Source organism: Oncorhynchus masou, chromosome 6 (genome assembly GCF_036934945.1).
Source record: "Oncorhynchus masou masou isolate Uvic2021 chromosome 6, UVic_Omas_1.1, whole genome shotgun sequence".
Taxonomy (NCBI): domain Eukaryota; kingdom Metazoa; phylum Chordata; class Actinopteri; order Salmoniformes; family Salmonidae; genus Oncorhynchus; species Oncorhynchus masou.
In genome coordinates this window covers 41,906,147-41,928,036 of record NC_088217.1, presented here as the reverse complement: position 1 = coordinate 41,928,036, position 21,890 = coordinate 41,906,147, and the positions used below count along the sequence as shown (strand labels likewise).

General features: G+C 42.9%; 1 protein-coding gene across 2 annotated transcripts in view; it reads right to left on the bottom strand.

Annotated features, from left to right (window-relative positions):
- Positions 1-21,890, bottom strand: part of LOC135542072 (receptor-type tyrosine-protein phosphatase gamma-like) — a 292,645-nt gene that overhangs the window by 78,709 nt on the left and 192,046 nt on the right. For both annotated transcript variants that reach the window (XM_064968704.1, XM_064968703.1), the window contains exons 3-4: positions 20,038-20,220; positions 3,517-3,665 (exon numbers count right to left, since the gene is read on the bottom strand). In XM_064968704.1, the coding sequence (XP_064824776.1) occupies positions 3,517-3,665; positions 20,038-20,220 (332 nt within the window). The remainder of the gene's footprint in view (positions 1-3,516; positions 3,666-20,037; positions 20,221-21,890) is intronic.

Below are 21,890 nucleotides of genomic sequence, written 5' to 3'. Positions count from 1 at the left end.
AGTAGTTGCAGCTAATGGGGATCCATAATAAATACAATACAATACAATACCTTGTCACAACACAACTGATTGGCTCGAACGCATTAAGAAGGAAATAAATTCCATAAAATATATTTTAACAAGGCCCACCTGTTAATTGAAATGCATTCCAGGTGACTACCTCATTTGTTTTTTTTTATTTTTTATTTATTTTACCTTTATTTTACTAGGCAAGTCAGTAAAGAACAAATTCTTATTTTCAATGACGGCCTAGGAACAGTGGGTTAACTGCCTGTTCAGGGGCAGAACGTCAGATTTGTAACTTGTCAGCTCGGGGATTTGAACTTGCAACCTTTCGGTTACCAGTCCAACGCTCTAACCACTAGGCTACCCTGCCACCTCATGAAGCTGTTTGAGAGAATACCAAGAGTGTGCAAAGCTGTCATCAAGTCAAAGGGTGGCTACTTTGAAGAATTTCAAATATAAAATATACATTGATTTGTTTAACACTTTTTTGGTTACTACATGATTCCATATGTGTTATTTCATAGTCTTGATGTCTTCACAATTATTCTACAATGTAGAAAAATAGTAAGAAAAACCCTTGAATGAGTAGGTGTGTCCAAACTTTTGAATGGTACAGTAGATGGAAAGCTGTGCTTCATTCCTGCCTGGTTTTGTTTCGCATGTTAACCAGTGTTTCACAGTTAAAACAGCAGGTAGGAAGGGAGCAGGCCCCCACTTAATCACGCCATTGAAGGAGCTTATTAGAGAACAATTACTGAATGGCAAGGCTTGTAAATCATAAATTATTTATCAAGAGGACTTAACGAAATGAGAGCAGCATTTTGCTGTTGACAGCAGTGGCCTCATGAGTATTCATAGGAGTGGGCTCAGCCTCAGACCAGGGCCTTCTCGTGACAGTCACCAAGGACATCAGGCCATAGCTACAGTACAGGCTGCAGTCTGTCCTTCTGTTAGCACTAACCACACTAGCACCTCGTGGGCTTTTCTTTCTTGTGTTCTTTTACTTTCATTCTTTATAGCCCTTTCTCTCCTTGACACATATTATACTATCTGAGAGTGGAACAACAACAATGACCTCACAAACATGTAACAATGCTGTTTTGCTATTTTTCTCCAGTCTTTGATTAACCTTCCTTAAAAGAGGCCGGAGCTTACATGCCTTTTACGCCCAGCTTATCTCTCATTCCATTGGATAGAGTGCTACTTAAAGGACCAATAACAAAAGCCGAGACTAGAAAGTGCCCACACACACACACACACACACACAGACACACACACACAAACAGACACACACACACACACACACACACACACACACACACACACACACACACACACACACACACACACACACACACACACACACACACACACACACACACACACACACACACACACACACACACACACACACACACACACTGAGGCTATGTGAGAGCTGTTGGCTTCACATAGGGAAAAAGAGAAGGGTTAAGAAGCGGAAGTGGAAGAAAGCGGCTCACAACAGATGCGTATAATCAGCTACAAGTACTTCTATTTATCATTAGTCAATGTCAATGGGGTTGCTTTTCCCTGTTGCAGGTGGAGTGTCTTTCCCCTTGCTATTGAGGACCCTGTGTAAGGGTTCTCTCTCTCTCCCTCTCTCTCTGTCTCTCTCTCTCTGTCTCTCTCTCTCTCTCTCTCTCTCGCTCTCAAGGCATTGGAAAATGGGATTAGTATTATTGTAATGTTCTAAATGGCCAGTGACATTGAAGAAAATACTGGGTTGTACATAATGAGGATCAAAATGGATCATTTAAAATGGGCTAAGTATATAAGGGCACATTACTATGATCATTTTTTTTAAAGTAACCAAAGTTTGAGCCTTTGTCCATCAAACGCTATACTTGATCCCAGGCTGTACAACCACAGTGAGGAAAACCAGAGCGACTGAATTCAGGTCAGCTCAAGAGGGAGAAGCAGAAATTTAGCGCTAACCAATTTAATGAGACCCACATTTTAAAGTAATGTCTCTGCACATCCACCTAGGGTGTAGGGTATTTCCCAGACTAAACCTTGTCATTGGCAATTTCCATTCATGAAGAAATCTTTTGCTACATCTACATATGATTGCGAGAGACCCGGTGTGCCTCGGTGTGTTGAGTACACATTTGGCTACCAAGCCACTGTCTACCTGTGAATTAATATCCATTGTAGTGACTAAAAAAACAGTCACTTTTAATCTTCTGCCTTCAAAACAATTCAACAAAACCAACATTGGCTGTCATGAAAGTGTATATTATCACTGCTGTTTTCCTGCCAAAAGAAAAGCAGAGCACTCTTCTGTAATACAGGTCAGCACAGCACCTGTGACATACAAAGGTAATGTACCATTAGCTGGAAACATATAATGACTAGCACAGCAAAGCATGACGGCAACGGGGTGCCCACGCACACACAATTACACACAGGAACACACACAGGCATGCACGGTCGGACAAAGCATGCACATACCCACACTCTGCCCTGCCACTGACATCTTTAATGACCTCTTAGACACAATCGCTCTCCTTGACCGTGTATTAATTATGCACTTTTTCCACAGTACGTTCTACTTCCCTCAACCTTAGCTCTGTATCCTCTCTCTCTCTCTCTCTCTCACTCTCTCTCTCGCTCTCTCTCTCTCTCTCTCTCTCTCTACAGATAAGGACATGAGCAGGGAGAGCTGGAAGCACTCATTTGCATTCACCACAGTAACACTCTCACAGAACTGAGTCACACGCCTATTGGACTAGGACATTCTATTCTGCATCAGGACTGACATCAACAGAGTGGACTACACCACAAATCATACATATTGAATCATTCAAGAACCCATCAGTATAACAGAAGAGGGACTTTGGCTTTTCATCGATCAGTTTTGCAATGCGTGGGACATGGAAATGTAAATGCAATAAGATGCAGCATGAATTTCCAAGGCTTTGTATTAATTTTTAGGCCTTTTACACAGTGCATCAACTTTATTGGAGGAATAAAACATCCCAAAAATGACAACATAAAATTGAAATAATTTCAAACTGCCAATACCAGCCAAATCCTCCAAATGTCAAATGATATTCATCTGTTGGCTAAGGACAGCAGAGGCTGCTGAGGTTCCGATGAAACTGAACAGAAGAAAGAGTGACATTTTGCCATCCAAGGGACACGACACACTTGGTCGCCGGGTTTAGGGATCACTTGCGATTTTTTACTGGATCTTAAAGCTGTCTCTAAGCTGCTCCACATTATGTCCTGTCAGATCAATACGGACCACCCTCTACCCTACCCCATCTTGACAGGAGGCTGTCTCCTACCCCCACTGGTCCTCATTCATACACTGGGGTTTTCTAGAATCCTCGCCTCCCATATTTCCTATCAATTTTGTTTACCTCGTCGTATAATCCCCTCTATCTCCCCAGACGACCCCAGAGACCCCCCCCCCCCCCAACCATCTCCCCTACCCAGATGTGGGGGCAGACCCCTCCCTCTCACCTCCACTGGGAACCTCCTGCCGTTGATGCTGTGTTCAGAGCCATCTGATCCATTACTCTGGCCCCAGTGGAACTCCACCTTCTCAGCCCTAAAACGCCCCGGCAGGCCTGCACCACGCACAAAGTAGTCATCCTTCAGCATGATGGCCACTGAGAGAGACAGAGAGAGAGAGAGAGAGAGAGAGAGAGAGAAGAGAGAGAGAGAGAGTCACCATATTATCACACTTCATAATGTTCACACACTGAAGGAACATAATGAAAAATGACTTACGAATTAGCTAAACTTATCATGAATTATTGCAAATTGTATAAACAAGACAGAACAAACGTTTCTGAGCTTTTGCATTCACCACATTTTGTGTGGTTATTCTTAGATACTGTATAGAGGGAATTGTTGATATGTTCTTTAATGTTTATTCTAGATAACATTTTCTTTGGAAATATGAGATAAAAATGCAGTTCAGTATTTTACAGATAGAAAAATAAAAAATATATATCCAAAAATCTGCTCTATTACAAGTCTGGTCCTGGAGTATCTTAACAAAATGAAACCAAAATATTTAGGCTAACTTCATCCAGTGACTAGAAGAATCGAATTGCAGTATATGCAAATATGCACATATTTAATAAGATATTGCCTCACTGCATATTTTTATACAATATTTCAGAAAAGTTGAAATACAAACGGCCTTATATTGGTGTCTATATTCAACTGGCAAAAGGCCATTGTGATATGAATCAGGGGGGAAAAAGACCCCATTAAGGTGTGATGCCTCGCCTTAAAGAAGAATTGACAGCATTTTAGCAACATTAAATCTTATTAAAATCTGTTCATATACACCCCCAAGAAGAATATGACAAGCTAGCACATAGATATGGTGTTCAGATTTTCATAAATTCTTAGAATGTTTGGCAATTACGTATACCAAGGCATTTGTGAGCAGTCTATAGCAATATAACGTCCGTGCATTTGGACATTTAATAGACACAGCAGTAAATAAAATCGAATAAAAACATCTGTCTCATCCAGGACCAGAGTCTACACAGACCGGAGCACCATAGCCAATCAGAGCTAGAGTAGGCCTTTATACAAACAAGTTATTTGCCACACAGGCCTGCCATCATTCACTTTTAACTGTACTGTGTGTTTACAGGCAGTTGCACGAGCACGACATTCGATCATGAGAACGCATTCACCAAAATTCACCAAATAAACTTGAATGGACATCTGCAAATATGTCAATACCACGGGAGAGCTTGCAAACTATTATGGACTACAAAGGGAAACCCAGCCGTGAGCTTTTTATGCTTGCGTCGAGGCAAGCAATATTGAAGCATGCAGGAGTGCACCAGCTGTTTCAGATGAATGTGTGATCATGCTCTCCGTAGCCAATGTGAGCAAGACCTTTAAACAGGTCAACATTCACAAGGACACGGGGCCAGACGGATTACAAGGACGTGTTCTCAGAGCATGCACGGACCAACTGGCAAGTGTCTTCACTGACATTTTCAACCTCTCCCTGACCAAGTCTGTAATACCTACATGTTTCAAGCAGACCACCACAGTCCCTGTGCCCAAGAAAGCGAAGTTAACCTGCCTAAATGACTACCGCCCCGTAGCACTCACGTCAGTAGCCATGAAGTGCTTTGAAAGGCAGGTCATGGCTCACATCAACACCATCATCCCGGAAACCCTAGACCACTCCAATTCACATACCGCCCCAACAGATCCACAGATGACGCAATCTCAATTGCACTCCACAATACACTTTCCCACCTGGACAAAAGGAACACCTATGTGAGAATGCTGTTCATTGACTACAGCTCAGGGTTCAACATCATAGTGCCCTTCAAGCTCATCACTAAGCTAAGGACCCTGGGACGAAACACCTCCCTCTGCAACTGGATCCTGAACTTCCTGATGGGCCACAACCATGTGGTAAGGGTGGGCAACAACACATCTGCCACGCTGATCCTCAGGGGTGCTTGCTTAGTCCCCTCCTGCACTCCCTGTTCACCCACAAATGCATGGCCAAACACGACTCCAACACCGTCATTAAGTTTGCTGATGACACAACAGTGTTAGGCCTGATCACCAACAACAATGAAACAGCTTATAACCTGGCAGTGTGGTGCCAGAACAAAAACCTCTCCCTCAATGTGCGCAAGATAAAGGAACTGATCGTGGACTACAGGAATAGGAGGGCTGAACAGTCCTCCATTAACGTCGACGGGGCTGTAGTGGAGTGGGTCGAGAGTTTTAAGTTCTTTTGTGTCCACATCACCAACAAACTATCATGGTCCAAACACACCAAGTCAGTCATGAAGAGGACACAACAACACCATTTCCCACTCAGGGACTGAAAAGATTTGGCATGGGTCCCCAGATCCTCAAAAAGTTATACAGCTGCACCATCGAGGGCATCCTGACCGGTTGCATCACTGCCTGGTATGGCAACTGCTCAGCATCTGACCGTGAGACGATACAGAGGGTAGTGCGTACGGCCCAGTACATCACTGGGGCCAAACGTCCTGCCATCCAGAATCTCTACACTAGGCGGTGTCAGAGGAAGGCCCCCAAAAATTGGCAAAGAATTCAGTTACCCAAGTCATAGACGGTTTTCTCTAGTACCGCACGGCAAGCGGTACCGGAGTGCCAAGTCTAGGTTCCAAAACACTCCTTAACAGCTTCTACACCCAAGCCATAAGACAGCTGAATAATTCATAAATTAACCCCTGCTTTGTTTTACACTGCTGCTACTTACTGTTTATTATCTATGCATACTGTAGTCACTTTATTTACAAATGACCTGGACTAACCTGTACCCCCGCACATTGACTCGGTACAGGTACCCCTGTATATAGCCTCCACATAGACTCGGTACAGGTACCCCTGTATATAGCCTCCACATTGACTCGGTACAGGTAACCCCTGTATATAGCCTCCACATAGACTCGGTATAGGTAACCCCTGTATATAGCCTCCACATTGACTCGGTATAGGTAACCCCTGTATATAGCCTCCACATTGACTCGGTACAGGAACCCCCTGTATATAGCCTCCACATTGACTCGGTACAGGTAACCCCTGTATATAGCCTCCACATTGACTCGGTATAGGTAACCCCTGTATATAGCCTCCACATTGACTCGGTATAGGTAACCCCTGTATATAGCCTCCACATTGACTCGGTACAGGTACCCCTGTATATAGCCTCCACATTGACTCGGTACAGGTACCCCTGTATATAGCCTCCACATTGACTCGGTACAGGTAACCCCTGTATATAGCCTCCACATTGACTCGGTACAGGTACCCCCTGTATATAGCCTCCACATTGACTCGGTACAGGTACCCCCTGTATATAGCCTCCACATTGACTCGGTACAGGTACCCCCTGTATAAAGCCTCCACATTGACTCGGTACAGGTACCCCCTGTATATAGCCTCCACATTGACTCGGACAGGTACCCCCTGTATAAAGCCTCCACATCGACTCGGTACAGGTACCCCCTGTATATAGCCTCCACATTGACTCGGTACCGGTACCCCTGTATATAGCCTCCACATTGACTCGGTACCGGTACCCCCTGTATATAGCCTACACATTGACTCGGTACCGGTACCCCCTGTATATAGCTTCCACATTGACTCGGTACCGGTACCCCCTGTATATAGCCTCCACACTGACTCGGTACAGGTACCCCCTGTATATAGCCTCCACATTGACTCGGTACAGGTACCCCTGTATATAGCCTCCACACTGACTCGGTACAGGTACCCCCTGTATATAGCCTCCACATTGACTCGGTACAGGTACCCCCTGTATATAGCCTCCACATTGACTCGGTACAGGTACCCCCTGTATATAGCCTCCACATTGACTCGGTACAGGTACCCCCTGTATATAGCCTCCACATTGACTCGGTACAGGTACCCCCTGTATAAAGCCTCCACATAGACTCGGTACAGGTACCCCCTGTATATAGCCTCCACATTGACTCTGTACCGTAACACCCTGTATATAGCCTCCACATTGACTCGGTACAGGTACCCCCTGTATAAAGCCTCCACATTGACTCGGTACAGGTACCCCCTGTATATAGCCTCCACATAGACTCGGTACAGGTACCCCCTGTATATAGCCTCCACATTGACTCGGTACAGGTACCCCTTGTATATAGCCTCCACATTGACTCGGTACCGGTACCCCCTGTATATAGCCTCCACATTGACTCGGTACAGGTACCCCCTGTATATAGCCTCCACATTGACTCGGTACCGGTACCCCTGTATATAGCCTCCACATTGACTCGGTACAGGTACCCCCTGTATATAGCCTCCACATTGACTCGGTACAGGTACCCCCTGTATATAGCCTCCACATTGACTCGGTACAGGTACCCCCTGTATATAGCCTCCACATTGACTCGGTACAGGTACCCCCTGTATATAGCCTCCACATTGACTCGGTACAGGTACCCCCTGTATAAAGCCTCCACATAGACTCGGTACAGGTACCCCCTGTATATAGCCTCCACATTGACTCGGTACAGGTACCCCCTGTATATAGCCTCCACATTGACTCGGTACAGGTACCCCCTGTATATAGCCTCCACATTGACTCGGTACAGGTACCCCCTGTATATAGCCTCCACATTGACTCGGTACAGGAACCCCCTGTATATAGCCTCCACATTGACTCGGTACAGGTACCCCCTGTATAAAGCCTCCACATTGACTCTGTACCAGTACCCCCTGTATATAGCCTCCACATTGACTCGGTACAGGTACCCCCTGTATATAGCCTCCACATTGACTCGGTACCGGTACCCCCTGTATATAGCCTCCACATTGACTCGGTACAGGTACCCCCTGTATATAGACTCCACATTGTTATTTTATTGTGATCTTTTTTATTTTATTTTGTACCTGTTTATTTAGCAAATATTTTCTTAACTCTATTTCTTGAACTGCATTGTTGGTTTAAGGACTTGTAAAATAAGCATTTCACGGTTGTTGTATTTGAAAAATGTGACAAATACAATTTGAGTTCATTTGAGTCCTCTTGCATTTTGGAACTTTGCAGTGCTATTAATCAAACAATGATGAAAAAGGTATGCTCTCTCTCCCTCAGGTAAGCACATCACAACAGCAACAAGATCAACAACTAATGCTAGCCAAAGCAAGATGAGTTAGAATCTAGCGAAGGAAGATTAAATAAACTCTATCAATTTTTTAAATCCATTTTAGAATAAGGCTGTAATGTATCACAAATTTGGTTCAGTCTGCTTTCCAACATACACTGGGAGACAAATTCAGTTTTCAGCAGGACAATAACCAAAAACATAAGGTCAAATGTACACTAGAGTTGCTTACCAAGATAACATTGAATGTTCCTGAATGGTCAAGTTACAGTTTTGACTTACAGTATCAGTCAAAGGTTTGGACATACCTACTCATTCAAGGGTTTTTCTTTAAAAAAACAACAACTATTTTCTACATTGTAGAATAATAGTGAAGTCATCAAAACTATGGAATAACACATATGGAATCATGTAATAACCAAAAAAGTGTTAAACAAATGAAAATATAATTTACGTTTGAGATTCTTCAACGTAGCTACCCTTTGCCTTGATGACAGCTTTGCACACACTTGGCATTCTCTCAACCAGCTTCATGAGAAAGTCACCTGTAATGCATTTCAATTAACAATTGTGCTTTGTTAAAAGTTCATTTGTGGAATTTCTTTCCTTCTCTATGCGTTTTAGACAATCAGTTGTGTTGTGAAAAGGTAGGGGTGGTATACAGAAAATAGCCCTATTTGGTAAAATACCAAGTTCCTATTATCGCAAAAATATCTAAATTAAGTAAAGAAAAATGACAGTCCAACAATACTTTAAGACATGGTCAGTCAATCCTAAAAAATGTCAAGAACTTTGAAAGTTTCTTTAAGTGCAGTCGCAAAAAACACCAAGAGCTGTAATGAAACTGGGTCTCATGAGGACCACCACAGGAAAAGACCCAGAGTTACCTCTTCTACAGAGGATAAGTTCATGACACATCTCAACATCGACTGTGTGAATCAGGCCTTCTTGGTCAAAGAAGAGACTTGCTTGGGCCAAAAAACACAATCAATGGACATTAGACAGGTGGAAATCTGTCCTTTGGTCTGATGAGTCCAAATTTGAGATTTTTGTCTCTTTGTGAGATGCAGAGTAGGTGAACGGATGATCTCCGCATGTGTGGTTCACACCGTGAAGCATTGCTTAGAAGGTGTGATGGTGTGCGGGTGCATTGCTGGTGATTTAGAGGCACACTTAACCAGCATGGCTACCACAGCATTATGCAGAGATATGCCATCCCATCTTCTTTGCGCTTAGTGGGAATATCATTTGTTTTTCAACAGGACAATGACTCAACACACCTCCAGGCCGTGTACGGGCTATTTGACCAGGAAGGAACGTGATGTAATGCTGCATCAGATGACCTGACCGCCACAATCAAGACTTGAAAATGGCTGTCTAGCAATGACCAACAATAAACTTGACGGTTCTTGAAGAATTGTGCAAATATTGTGCAATCCAGGTGTGCAACGTTCTTAGAGACTTACCCCAAAAGACACAGCTGTAATCGCTGCCAATGCGTCCATAAAGTATTGACTCAGGGGTGTGAACAGTTATGTAAATTAGAAATGTATATATTGAATTTTCAGTACATTTCTAAACATGTCTAAAAACATGTTTTCACATTGTCATTATGGGGTATTGTATGTAGATGGGTGAGAAAAAATGGATTTCAGCCATTTTGAATTCAGCCTGTGACACAGCAAAATGTGAAATAAGTCAGAGGTATGAATACTTTCTGAAGGCACTGTATCTTCTCAGCCACTTCTAATTGTCTCTGCAAGTCCATTGTTATTTCATCATCCTCTTGTTGAAATAAAGTGGGAATTGGCAGAGGGGTACATTTTTGGGGTTCACACATTTGTCTGAATAGACCCACATTTAATTAACCAATATGACCTTAAATAAATGCTCCCATTGTCAAACCGATGTCTTACTGTAATTGAATTTCAGAATCGTTTTTACTCCTCCTTTCACAGGAGAGTTCTGTCCCATTTCGAAGAAGCACTCAAGTGGCCTGTTTGTCATCTTAACATCTTCAGCAAAGTCTGAAACTTGAGACATGTCAAACTAAATACACTAGGCCTTTTAAATACATTGACTTAGTTTGACATTTCCCAGGTCGGATACTCTGCCAAAGTCTTTGACCCTTGAACAATTGGCTGGTCTATCACCGTTTATTTCCCCTCCTTGTGTAGTTTGTTTCCTCTGGGAGATATTGGAGATTTTAAGAGATGTATTGCCTGGTGCTTTTACAGGGTTGTTGGCACTCCCACTGAAATTCTATCAGTCTGCATCCAGGATGCTAAGGTTACACTAAGTAGTAAGGCCTCCTGTGGGAGCCTGGCCTTCTTGGCATACCTCGTAATACCACTGAGACTACAGATGGCAGCCAAATCAAAGCTGAGGGATTAACAATGCATAGTGTGCTTAAGATGTTGCTTAGCATCTATTGCATGGGACTCAAAGCAGAGAAAGGTGATGTGGAGGGAGACTACCACTGTGGCTAAGCTAAATACACTCCACTGTATTGCTGCTACGTTTAGTCTCATTTTATGGTTACGGTTTATGCTAACAGGCTAGCGGAAGGGATGGCAGTTTACATTAGCGCTCAGAGCAAGGCAGGGATAAAGAAACATTTTTTTTGCTCTCTATTTCATTTGTTTTTGCCTTTTGTTGATTCAGCGTCCTAATCCAGCATGCGAGCAGAAGGCAGGTCTTGGGAGTTTCATTAGCGATGGGAGCCAGTGTTTGGGAACGCTAACAGGCGAGCAGGAATTAGACGCTAAGCCAGCGAGACCTTGGACCGCAGTGTGTGAAAACAGGGGGCTGATATGGATATAAAGCCTTGATCAATGCAAATATTTCTTCAAGACTTGAAGACTCCAAGTCCTCATGAATTTCTTAAAAGGTTTATTTGATACGATTCTGGGAAAGTATTCTCCCTTCATCCTTCCAGCAGCCCTCCTCTCCCTCTCAAAAACCCTGATACTATTCTTCTGGCCGTGAGACATATAATGACTTCCTGCTTCAAGGTGAAAGGATTAGAGTTCAGTCGAGGCTACAGTTTTCACAGAATCATGAGGACTTTGAGAAGAAGCTGATTGAAGCATCCATTATTCAGAGATGCTTACCCCTTCCTTCCTGGTTTACTACACTGTTCATCAGCCACCCCCTTCAGGTGATTACTTCACAGATGCTCAGCTGTCATTTATAAATAGTGGAGAATGTACTGTATAAATAATGCATGGCACAACAAGAGGACATTTGTCTTGTTAGGCATGCATTATGGAGTAAGCAGAGATAAGAAGCTGTGCGCTATTTCGTTCCGCAGCTGTTGTTTGTGTTAGCACTTTATTTGACTCGGTGGGTTGCGCCACTGCTACGCTAACGTGCTGTACTAACCTGTACGACACTGGTGCTCCCCCACCATGCCTGCAGAGCAGACAGCTCAGGGGTGGCCCTCATCCTTTAACACACCTTGGCCTTGGGAAGAGACGGCTGTGGCCATCAGAGTCTCAGAAAACACCACGCAATCAGGGACAGACATTTCACATGCTGAATGAGTTGAGGAATCTCTCGCTCTCTCGTTCTCCGAGTCTTCTCTCTCACACTGAGTGATGACAGGGATGCTAATAAACTGCTGAGAAGACGTACAGTACCCCATCAGATGAACCTGACTCTCTTTCATCTAAACAACAAGCCTTTCACTCACCCCCCCCCAACTACACCACATTGAGGAATGTGTATGGGCCATTCACTCACTCACTGCCTACTAGAGAGGGAGCAGAAAATAACACCAGTGTTAGGCTTGATAGAAATATGGCAAGCTTTATGGGCTATAGGATCTTCATCATATGATAGAACAGTTTAAGAGGAAGACAATAGATCATTCACAGAGAGTGGGATTACATGTTATACAAGGTGTACATATGTGCCCACCATTTTAAAGCAGATACAGGGGTCCATTAAGGTTCACCATTTGGGACAGATGGACCAGGGAAAACACCAGTTCATACATGACACATCGTGTCCAGAGAGATTCATAAAATCAAATATCTGGCAATACAGAAATCACACTGGGACATTTGTTTCCCCAGGTCTGCAGAGAGACCCTGTAATAGGACATCTGGCCTTGTTGTGACTGCTGTCAATACTGACGCCAGACACCTGTGGCCCTCGCTCCCACAAGCATTTCAACTAAATTTGTAGGCAGAAAGAGAGGACGATCCATCTTTGTGACAGATAGAAATTGTGAAAAATACCTGTCTTAGACAGGGAACATCCATGAGATGCTATAAGAGCTGAATGCAGATGTCCAAAACAGCTTTTTCAGGTTGTCATCTGTACCAATGATAGATTGAGACATCAACTAAATGTGCAAATCCACTCCTACCACAAATATTGTATTGGACTGCTCTACATGTTTTTAAACTACCAGAATGTATATATAAAGTGTGATTTTAAAGGAGATATCCTTATTTTTCTCCCACGTTGTGGAAGCTTGGCGAATTACAACAGGCTATTTTAAAACAATTCTCCCCCTTTCCTCCCCTGACCCCTTTATCAAAAAGCCTAGAGTCACTCCCCCTTTGCACGGTCTCTCCCTTTCATTCTAAAACGTGTGGATTTGTTTACATAGACATAGCTAGCCAGCCATTTCATACGGCTACAGCAAAAGCAGCAGTCTACTAGCTAACCACTGGACACACAATGTCGGGTGATGAGGTGAAATATAACGTTAAACCATATCGCAACGTTGTACTTTCAATTTGTCAACTTTCTGTGATGTGTTCTGTCAGTTCCTTTGCTAGCCTTGCTAACGTTTGATAAACCACAGCTAGTTTGACACTATTGCAACTGTAGCTATATATAGAAATAGATATAGGGAAGGTAATCAAGGAGGTGATGTAGTCCAGGTGAGTGTCATGAGGCGCAGATTCACGAGATGATGGTGACAGGTGTGTGAGATGATGGTGACAGGTGTGTGAGATGATGGTGACAGGTGTGTGAGATGATGGTGACAGGTGTGTGAGATGATGGTGACAGGTGTGTGAGATGATGGTGACAGGTGTGCGGGAAAATCAAAAGCCTGATGACCTAGAGGCCAGAGAGGGGGTACACGTGACTCAGCTGTGTCAAATTGTTTTGTAATAGCCAATGCTTGTAAGAAAGGATCTCACATAGCAGGACATCTAACGTGATTTAATGTATGCGCAGGTTGTGTTGGACAATGTTGATGGCAATCAGACTAGCAGGGCAAGAGGCAACGGTAAAGGAGGAGCCATGGGCAGAGGATGGACAGGCAGAGGAAGGCAGCAGAGAGACAGACATTAGGATGAGGAGAGGATTTTTGCTCTCCTCGGTGAAAGAATGGCTGACACACAGGTTTGTATTATGTTAAAAAAAAGCCTATATATTTAACAAAAATACATATTTTCTTTAATAATTAACATATGAACATATTACATTCAATAGAAACATGATCTAGTTTGTTCAATTTGCACTAGATATTTGTTTTTGAATTGGCTTTGAATTAATAGTAAACCTTGACCATACATATGAGAAATACCTTTAGTGGAGTGTGGAGAGAAATATCACATTCAGCCTTACTGATAATAGGCTACAGTGCCAAGAAAAAGTATGTGAACCCTTTAGAATCACCTGGATTTCTGCATAAATTGGTAATAAAAAAAATCTGATCTTCATTTAAGTCACAACAATAGACAAACACAGTCTGCTTAAAATAACACACAATTATAATTTTTCATGTCTTTATTGAACACACCGTGTAAACATTCACAGTGCAGGGTGGGAAAAGTATGTGAACCGTTGGCAGCAATAATCTCAACCAACTGTTTTCTTTAGTTAAGGATCAGACCTGCAAAACGGTCAGGAGGAATTTTGAACCATTCCTCTTCACAAAACGGTTTCAGTTCCACAATATTCTTGGGATGTCTGGTGTGAACTGGTCTCTTGAGGTCATGCCACAGCATCTCAGTCGGGTTGAGGTCAGGACTGACTGGGCCACTCCAGAAGGCGTATTTTCTTCTGTTGAAGCCATTCTGTTGTTGATTTATTTCTGCCTTTTGGGTTGTTGTCCTGTTGCATCACCTAACTTCTGTTGAGCTTCAATTGGTGGACAGACTTACATTCTCCTGCAAAACATCTTGATTAACTTGGGAATTCATTTTGCTGTTAATGATAGCGAGCTCTCCAGGCCCTGAGGAGGCAAAGAAGCCCCAAACCATGATGGTCCCTCTACCATAGTTTACAGTTGGGATGAGGTTTTGATGTTGGTGTGCTGTGGTGGTGTTGCAGACTCAGGGGCCTTTCAGAACAGGTGAAAATATAATGAGATCATGTGACAGATCATGTGACACTTAGATTGCACACAGGTGGACTTCATTTTATTAATTATGTGAATTCTGAAGGTAATTGGTTGCACCAGATCTTATTTAGGGGCTTCATAGCAAAGGGGGTGAATACATAAGCACACACCACTTTTCTGATTTTTTGAAACAAGTAATTTAAAAAAAACTATTTTGTGTATGTCCATTGCATGAAATCCAAATAAAAATATATTTAAATTACAGGTTGTAATGCAACAAAATAGGAAAAACGCCAAGGGGGATGAATACTTTTGCAAGGCACTGTACCCTGGACAAATTAACTCAATTACATATTTAAAGTGGTAATCAGCAAGTCGTCCATGACCCCAGGCTTCCCGCGCTTCTTGTGTTGTTTATATATTCAATCTATGGTTGTGAGTGGGAGAGAGCAAAGATGCGAGAGAGAATACTTGGGCATAAGGGAAATGGGGATACCTAACCAGTTGCACAACTGAATGCCTTCAACTGAAATGAGCGTGCATGAGCGTGCGTTAAAGAGGTAGAATGTAAACAGTAGAGTAGTCAGCTGCTAGCTAGTTGTAGATAAACAGTTGTGGTAGAAGGGACAACATATTCAGAAATGTTCTACTGAACAAGTATCATCATCATTAGTATTGGATCTGAATCAACTCGACCCGAAAAGAGAAGTGAGAAAAAGAGGTAAGTGTTGGGTTTTGTAAAAATGAAATAACAAAAGAAGAGGTGCGACCTCAGGGTCGCAGACGACTAGCTGATTCCAACTTTAAGGAGTTAAGATTCAATGTGAACATGATCAAACACAAGTTAACCCTTAGGTTCCAAAAACAGTTGGATTTAGGGGGCGCTATTTTAATTTCTGGATGAAAAACGTTCCCGTTTTAAACAAGATATTTTGTCACGAAAAGATGCTCGACTATGCATATAATTGACTGCTTTGGAAAGAAGCCACTCTGACATTTCCAAAACTGCAAAGATATTGTCTGTGAGTGCCACAGAACTGATGTTACAGGCGAAACCCAGATAAAAATCCAACCAGGAAGTGACGCATTTTTTGAAACCGCCTCATGCCAATGACTCCTTATATGGCTGTGAATGAGCTACGAATGAGCTTACGTTTTCCACGTTTTCCCCAAGGTGTCTACAGCCTTGTGACGTCTTTTTAGGCATTTCCCTTGAAGAATGGCTGTAAGGGACCATATATGGCATGTGGTCACATGGTGTCTCCCGCAGAAAACCTTGCGTAAAATACTGAGGTAGCCATTTTTCCAATCGCTTCTTATGAGAAACCAACTGCCTCGACGGATATATTATCGAATATATTTGTTAAAAACCCCTTGAGAATGGATCCTAAACAACGTTTGCTGTGGTTCTGTCGATATTATGTAGCTAATTTTGAAAAAAGTTTGGCGTTATAGTTGTAGCATTTTTCGGTCGATTTCTCAGCCAAGCACGGTGAAGAAACGGGAGCTTTTTCGCCTACAAAAAATAATATTTTTGGAAAAAAGGAACATTTGCTATCTAACTGGGAGTCTCCTGAGTGAAAGCATCTGAAGTTCTTCAAAGGTAAATGATTTAATTTGGTTGCTTTTCTTATTTTTGTGAAAATGTTGCCTGCTGCCAGCAGAGCCTAGCATAGCATTATGCCATGATAAACTTACACAAATGCTTGTCTAGCGTTGGCTGTAACGCATATTTTGAAAATCTGAGATGACAGTGTTGTTAACAAAAGGCTAAGCTTGTGTTTGAATATATTTATTTCATTTCATTTGCGATTTTCATGAATAGGAAAAGTTTCTAGGGGTATTTATGTCCGTTGCGTTATGCTAATGCATTTGAGGCTATGATTATGCTCCCGAATACGGGTTTGCTCGTCGCAACTGGTTTTAACTGATAAATGGCTAAAACAGAAACTTGGAATTTAACAAGATCAAAAACACCTATGATCCAGAACCTTGTGTCACTTGCCACCTAACGAGAAATAAAAGATGTGTGCCAGCCCAGACATAATTGTCACGTTCTGACCTTAGTTCCTTTGTTTTTGTTTTAGTATGGTCATGGCGTGAGTTGGGTGTGTTGTCTATGTTAGTTTGTCTATGATTTTCTATTTCTGTGTTTGGCCTGGTATAGTTCTCAATCAGAGGCAGCTGTCAATCGTTGTCCCTGATTGAGAACCATATTTAGGTAGCCTGTTTTCAATTGTGCTTTGTGGGTGGTTGTTTTAAGTCTTTGTGTGTCTGCACCAGACAGAACTGTTTTGGTTGTTTCTTTGTTGTTTGTTATTTCGTGTTCAATTTTCATTAAATAAGATGAACACTTACCACGCTGCGCTTTGGCCCTCCTCTCCTTCCCCAGACGACAAGCGTTACAATAATACACACCCCTAGAGGCAGGTAGAGCCCCAAGAACACAGGGATGGGAGGATTAGAGGAGGGTAAAGAGGCCAACAATATATTTGAATAGAGCTATGGCTCACTGGTGGACTGGGTAAGATGAAGCAGCATAGGTGTATCAATGGATCTAGCTGTGTAAAGACCTCTATAGATTTCATCTGAACTAACTGTTTAAAGGCCCACTGCCTCAATGGTGCTCCTATCTAGCTCAAACACTACAGGCTCCTCCAGAAACTCATCCCTCCTTTAGAGAAAGACAGTCAGTTATACTCCAAGTGCTGAATACTAGAGCGAGAGACATGACAGTACCATATATACACCGCCACATAGGCTACTCAAATAAGGCAGGCACAAAGAGAGGGACACAAAAACACAGAAACCAACCGTAAATGATGCACACTCAAGAAAGATCAGGCTAACCAATAACCATCATTGAATGGAACAGGAAAACGATATTTAGCTATTCTCATGTTGAAATGAAGCATGTGTTGTCACCTATCTGACAGTGTGGTGCTGGATGCCATTCCAATGCTTGATAAAGCAGGCAGCGGTAACACTTTCCTTGGAGTGGATTGTGGTGGAGCCATTATTATATCACACATGTCACATTATATCTAGCTAGCTAGATTGCTAGTGTATGTCACAAAACCTAGCTAGTGCACATGCTTGTCATGTCTCTACCAAGCTATATAATGTTAGCTAGCTAGCTAACATTGCTTCAGTAATAATAACTTGGAAGTCTCAAAAAGGTGAGGCAACTATACTGCCAAGTACCATTACAGCTGATAGTGTTACAGCCGAGTGCCATGACAGTTCTATCACTCTCAAACAGAGAAATGTACATGAAACATTAGCTAGCCGCTAATTTCGATTCACAAACATCACAGCTAGCTGGTGCCACATCTTGTTAACGTAAACTCACTCACTTTTGTACATCGCCTTAGTCCGTACAATTGACCTTATTTTAGCGCCCCAAAAACACAATAATTCCAGATCAACTGTAATGTCAATACCATTGTAAAGCACAATTTCTCCCCTTTCCAACAGAATCAATTACATGACCTAAACGCTGCCCATTTCTGCATAATTCAACAAGACAATGAGCCCCGTCGGGTCTTTTTCAAAATAGCGGGTGGGGAAGTGAAACTAATGTGTGATAGTGAGAAGGAGAGATGTTGTGTGGGAAAATTGCTTTTTTTCACTCGATCTGTCCAACGTATCACCTTATCGCCTCTAAAATGTAAATAAAACACTTTAAAGAGTTTATATAATGTGTCATTACATACCTATTTGAAGGTTTGTGTCGAATTTGAATCGGGTTTTTAGGGCAGTGCTAAAGGGATCTTAGAAGTAATGATCGCATGCAATGATGATGCAAAAAAATGACTATGTATCCCCCCTTATCTCCATCACTGTCCATTTCTTGTTTTTAAATGATGAGAGAAGTGCCACACCAGGTGGAGAGAGATTGTAAGACAGAAATAGTTGCTTTATGCATGCTGTACGTTACGGCATGACACGTCAAGATGTAACGGAGGGTCAGTTTTTTTCAACTTTTCTCCAATACTATAGAGCCATTACCATGTCGATCAACGCTTGAATAGAAACCTAGTTCACACCCCAGATTTTGAAGTCAACACAGTCGCTTCAGTCCCATTAGTTTTCTTTGTAGCCTCGTTTGAATGTTGCGGTTGCGCACATTTGTACGGAATGGGGTGAGTTTACATTACCTGCCAAACAGAAAACAGGCCCATCTCTGCATCAGACTTCAGCCATAACTTCTCTCCAGGGAATCAAATTGTTACCTATATGTACTCTGGTTTCCCCCCCGAGCCTTATCATTTAGTCGCTTGGCTAAACAATTTTTGGGGGCACCTGTATCCGCAACTGGTGGGGCTGGATGCTTGCCTAAGACATCCGCCATTGTTGATTGTGCTCGGAAGAGGAGGACCATGCCTCAGAGTGACGATAATCAGAGAGATGGTACAAACCCTCCAATTCGAAAACAAGAGCCATACCAACTTTTGTTAACCAATCGGAAAATTTAAAATCTTTTTAATGCAATTTTGTAAGGGCCCAAAGAATTTAATATAATTCCACTGTGACGGCAGGTATATTATAGGCAGTTTATGGCATTATAATGCAACAAAACTTATACATAATGCTCCTTTAATGTACTCTAATGTTATGCTAGGAATAGGTTGGTCATACTATGTTCAGACTGTACATACAGGTAACTGCCAAAATAAATAAACTGTTGAGTAAATTAGGGATACAAAGTATATTAAAAGCAGGTGCTTCCACAGAGGTGTGGTTCATGAGTTAATTAAGCAATTAACATCCCATCATGCTTAGGGTCATGTATATCAATTCCCAGTTGCCCATTTCTTGGGGCTACCATGGCTAGAAGAAGAGATCTCAGTGACTTTGAAACAGTGGTCTAAAAGGAGAATATGGGGTTTAAAGTGTTTGTGTGTGTCTTTGTTTGTGTGTGTCTCAGTGTCTCAGTCACCAGATCTCAACCCAATTGAACACTTTATCTCAACCCAATTGAATACTCTTTGGCAGTTACCTGTATATATACATAATGAAAGGAGGGTGGGTGTAAACAGACAGGGATACGGTGAATCTCACCTGTTTTACCAGTGTTCTTCATTGAGGTCTTGTTGGAGGACTCTGTCTCAAATCCATCCAGAGTGAGCTCCTGATACTCCATGGACACCTTTGTGTCCTGGTCTACGATGTTGATTGGTGACTGGTTCCTCTGTCTGCATTCTGGGTAGGCTGATGACCAGCCCTCTTCTGGCCCGTACGTACCTAGACCAGAAGAAAGAAACAAAACAATATATATACTATATATACAAAAGTATGTGGACACCCCTTCAAATGAGTGGATTTCAGCATCTCCAGTTGCTGACAGGTGTATAAAATCGAGCACACAGCCATGCAATCTCAATAGACAAACATTGGCAGTAGAATGGCCTTACTGAAGAGCTCAGTGAATTTAAACGAGGCACCGTCATATGATGCCTTTCCAACAAGTCAGTTTGTCAAATTTCTGCCCTGCTACAGCTGCCATGGTCAACTGTAAGTGCTGTTATTGTGAAGTGGAAACATCTAGGAGCAACAATTGCTCAGCCACGAGGTGGCAGGCCACACATGCTCACAGAACGGGACCGCCGAGTGCTCAAGTGCGCAGCACGTGAAAATAATCTGCCCTCGTTTGCAACACACTACCGAGTTCTAAACTGACTCTGGAAGAAACGTCAGCACAAGAACTGTTCATGAAATGGGTTTCCATACACAAGCCTAAGATCACCATGAGCAATGACAATGGTCGGCTGGAGTGGTGTAAAGCTCACCGGCATTGGACTCTGGAGCAGTGGAAACGCGTTCCTTGCAGTGATGAATCACGCTTCACCATCTGGTAGTCCGAAGGATGAATCTCGGTTTGGTGGATTTCAGGAGAACACTACATGCGCCATTGTATAGTGCCAACTGTAAAGTTTGGTGGAGGGGGAATAATGGTCTGGGATTGTTTTCATGGATTGGGCTAGGCCCCTTAGGTCCAGTGAAGGGAAATCTTAACGCTACACAATACAATGAAGTTCTAGACAATTCTGTGCTTCCAACTTTGTGGGAACAGTTTGGGGAAGACCCTCTCCTGTTTCAGCATGACAATGCCCCCTGCACAAAGCGAGGTCCGTAAAGAAATGGTTTGTCGAGATCGGTGTGGAAGAACTTGACTGGCCTGTACAGAGCCCTAACCTCAAACCCATCGAACACCTTTGGGATGAATTGGAACACCAACTGCGAGCCAGGCCGAGTTGCACCCCCCCACCCTCACCCCCCTATTTGCCCTCAGAACAACCTCAATTCATTGTGGCATGGGCTACAAGGTGTCAAAAGCGTTCCACAGGGATGCTGGCCCATGTTGACTCCAATGCTTCCCACAATCAATTTGGCTGGATGTCCTTTGGGTGGTGGACCCTTCTTGATACACAGGGGAAACTGTTGAGCGTGAAAAACCCAGCAGCGTTGCAGTTCTTGACCCACTCAAATGTGTGCCTGTGGTAGTTATCATAAAGTAAATAAAGCTACACCTCCTAACAAATGGAGAGGTGAAGGCACTGTGCTCAGAGATGAAACCCCAAACTCTTAGCTGAGTGGCAAGTCCCAAGGCGAGACCAGACACCTCCATATAGAACAGAATCAAGAGAGGGAAAGGAGCAGGCCGGATGTCATAATTCTGCTGCCACCTCCCTCAGATAAAACAAACAGAGAGAAGGACAGAAAGTAAGTAAGGGAGGGAAAGAGGGAGAGGACAGGGTCAATACCATGAAAACAGTGGAGGATGGATAATATAGATAGTCCCTCTCCTCTACCCACAGCAGGCATGGTCTCCTCAGTGTGGGGTCACAGTAAGTTTTCCATAGCCATCCAACCATAAAACACCAGGCCAGCCAAGTGAAATCAAGTGATTCTTT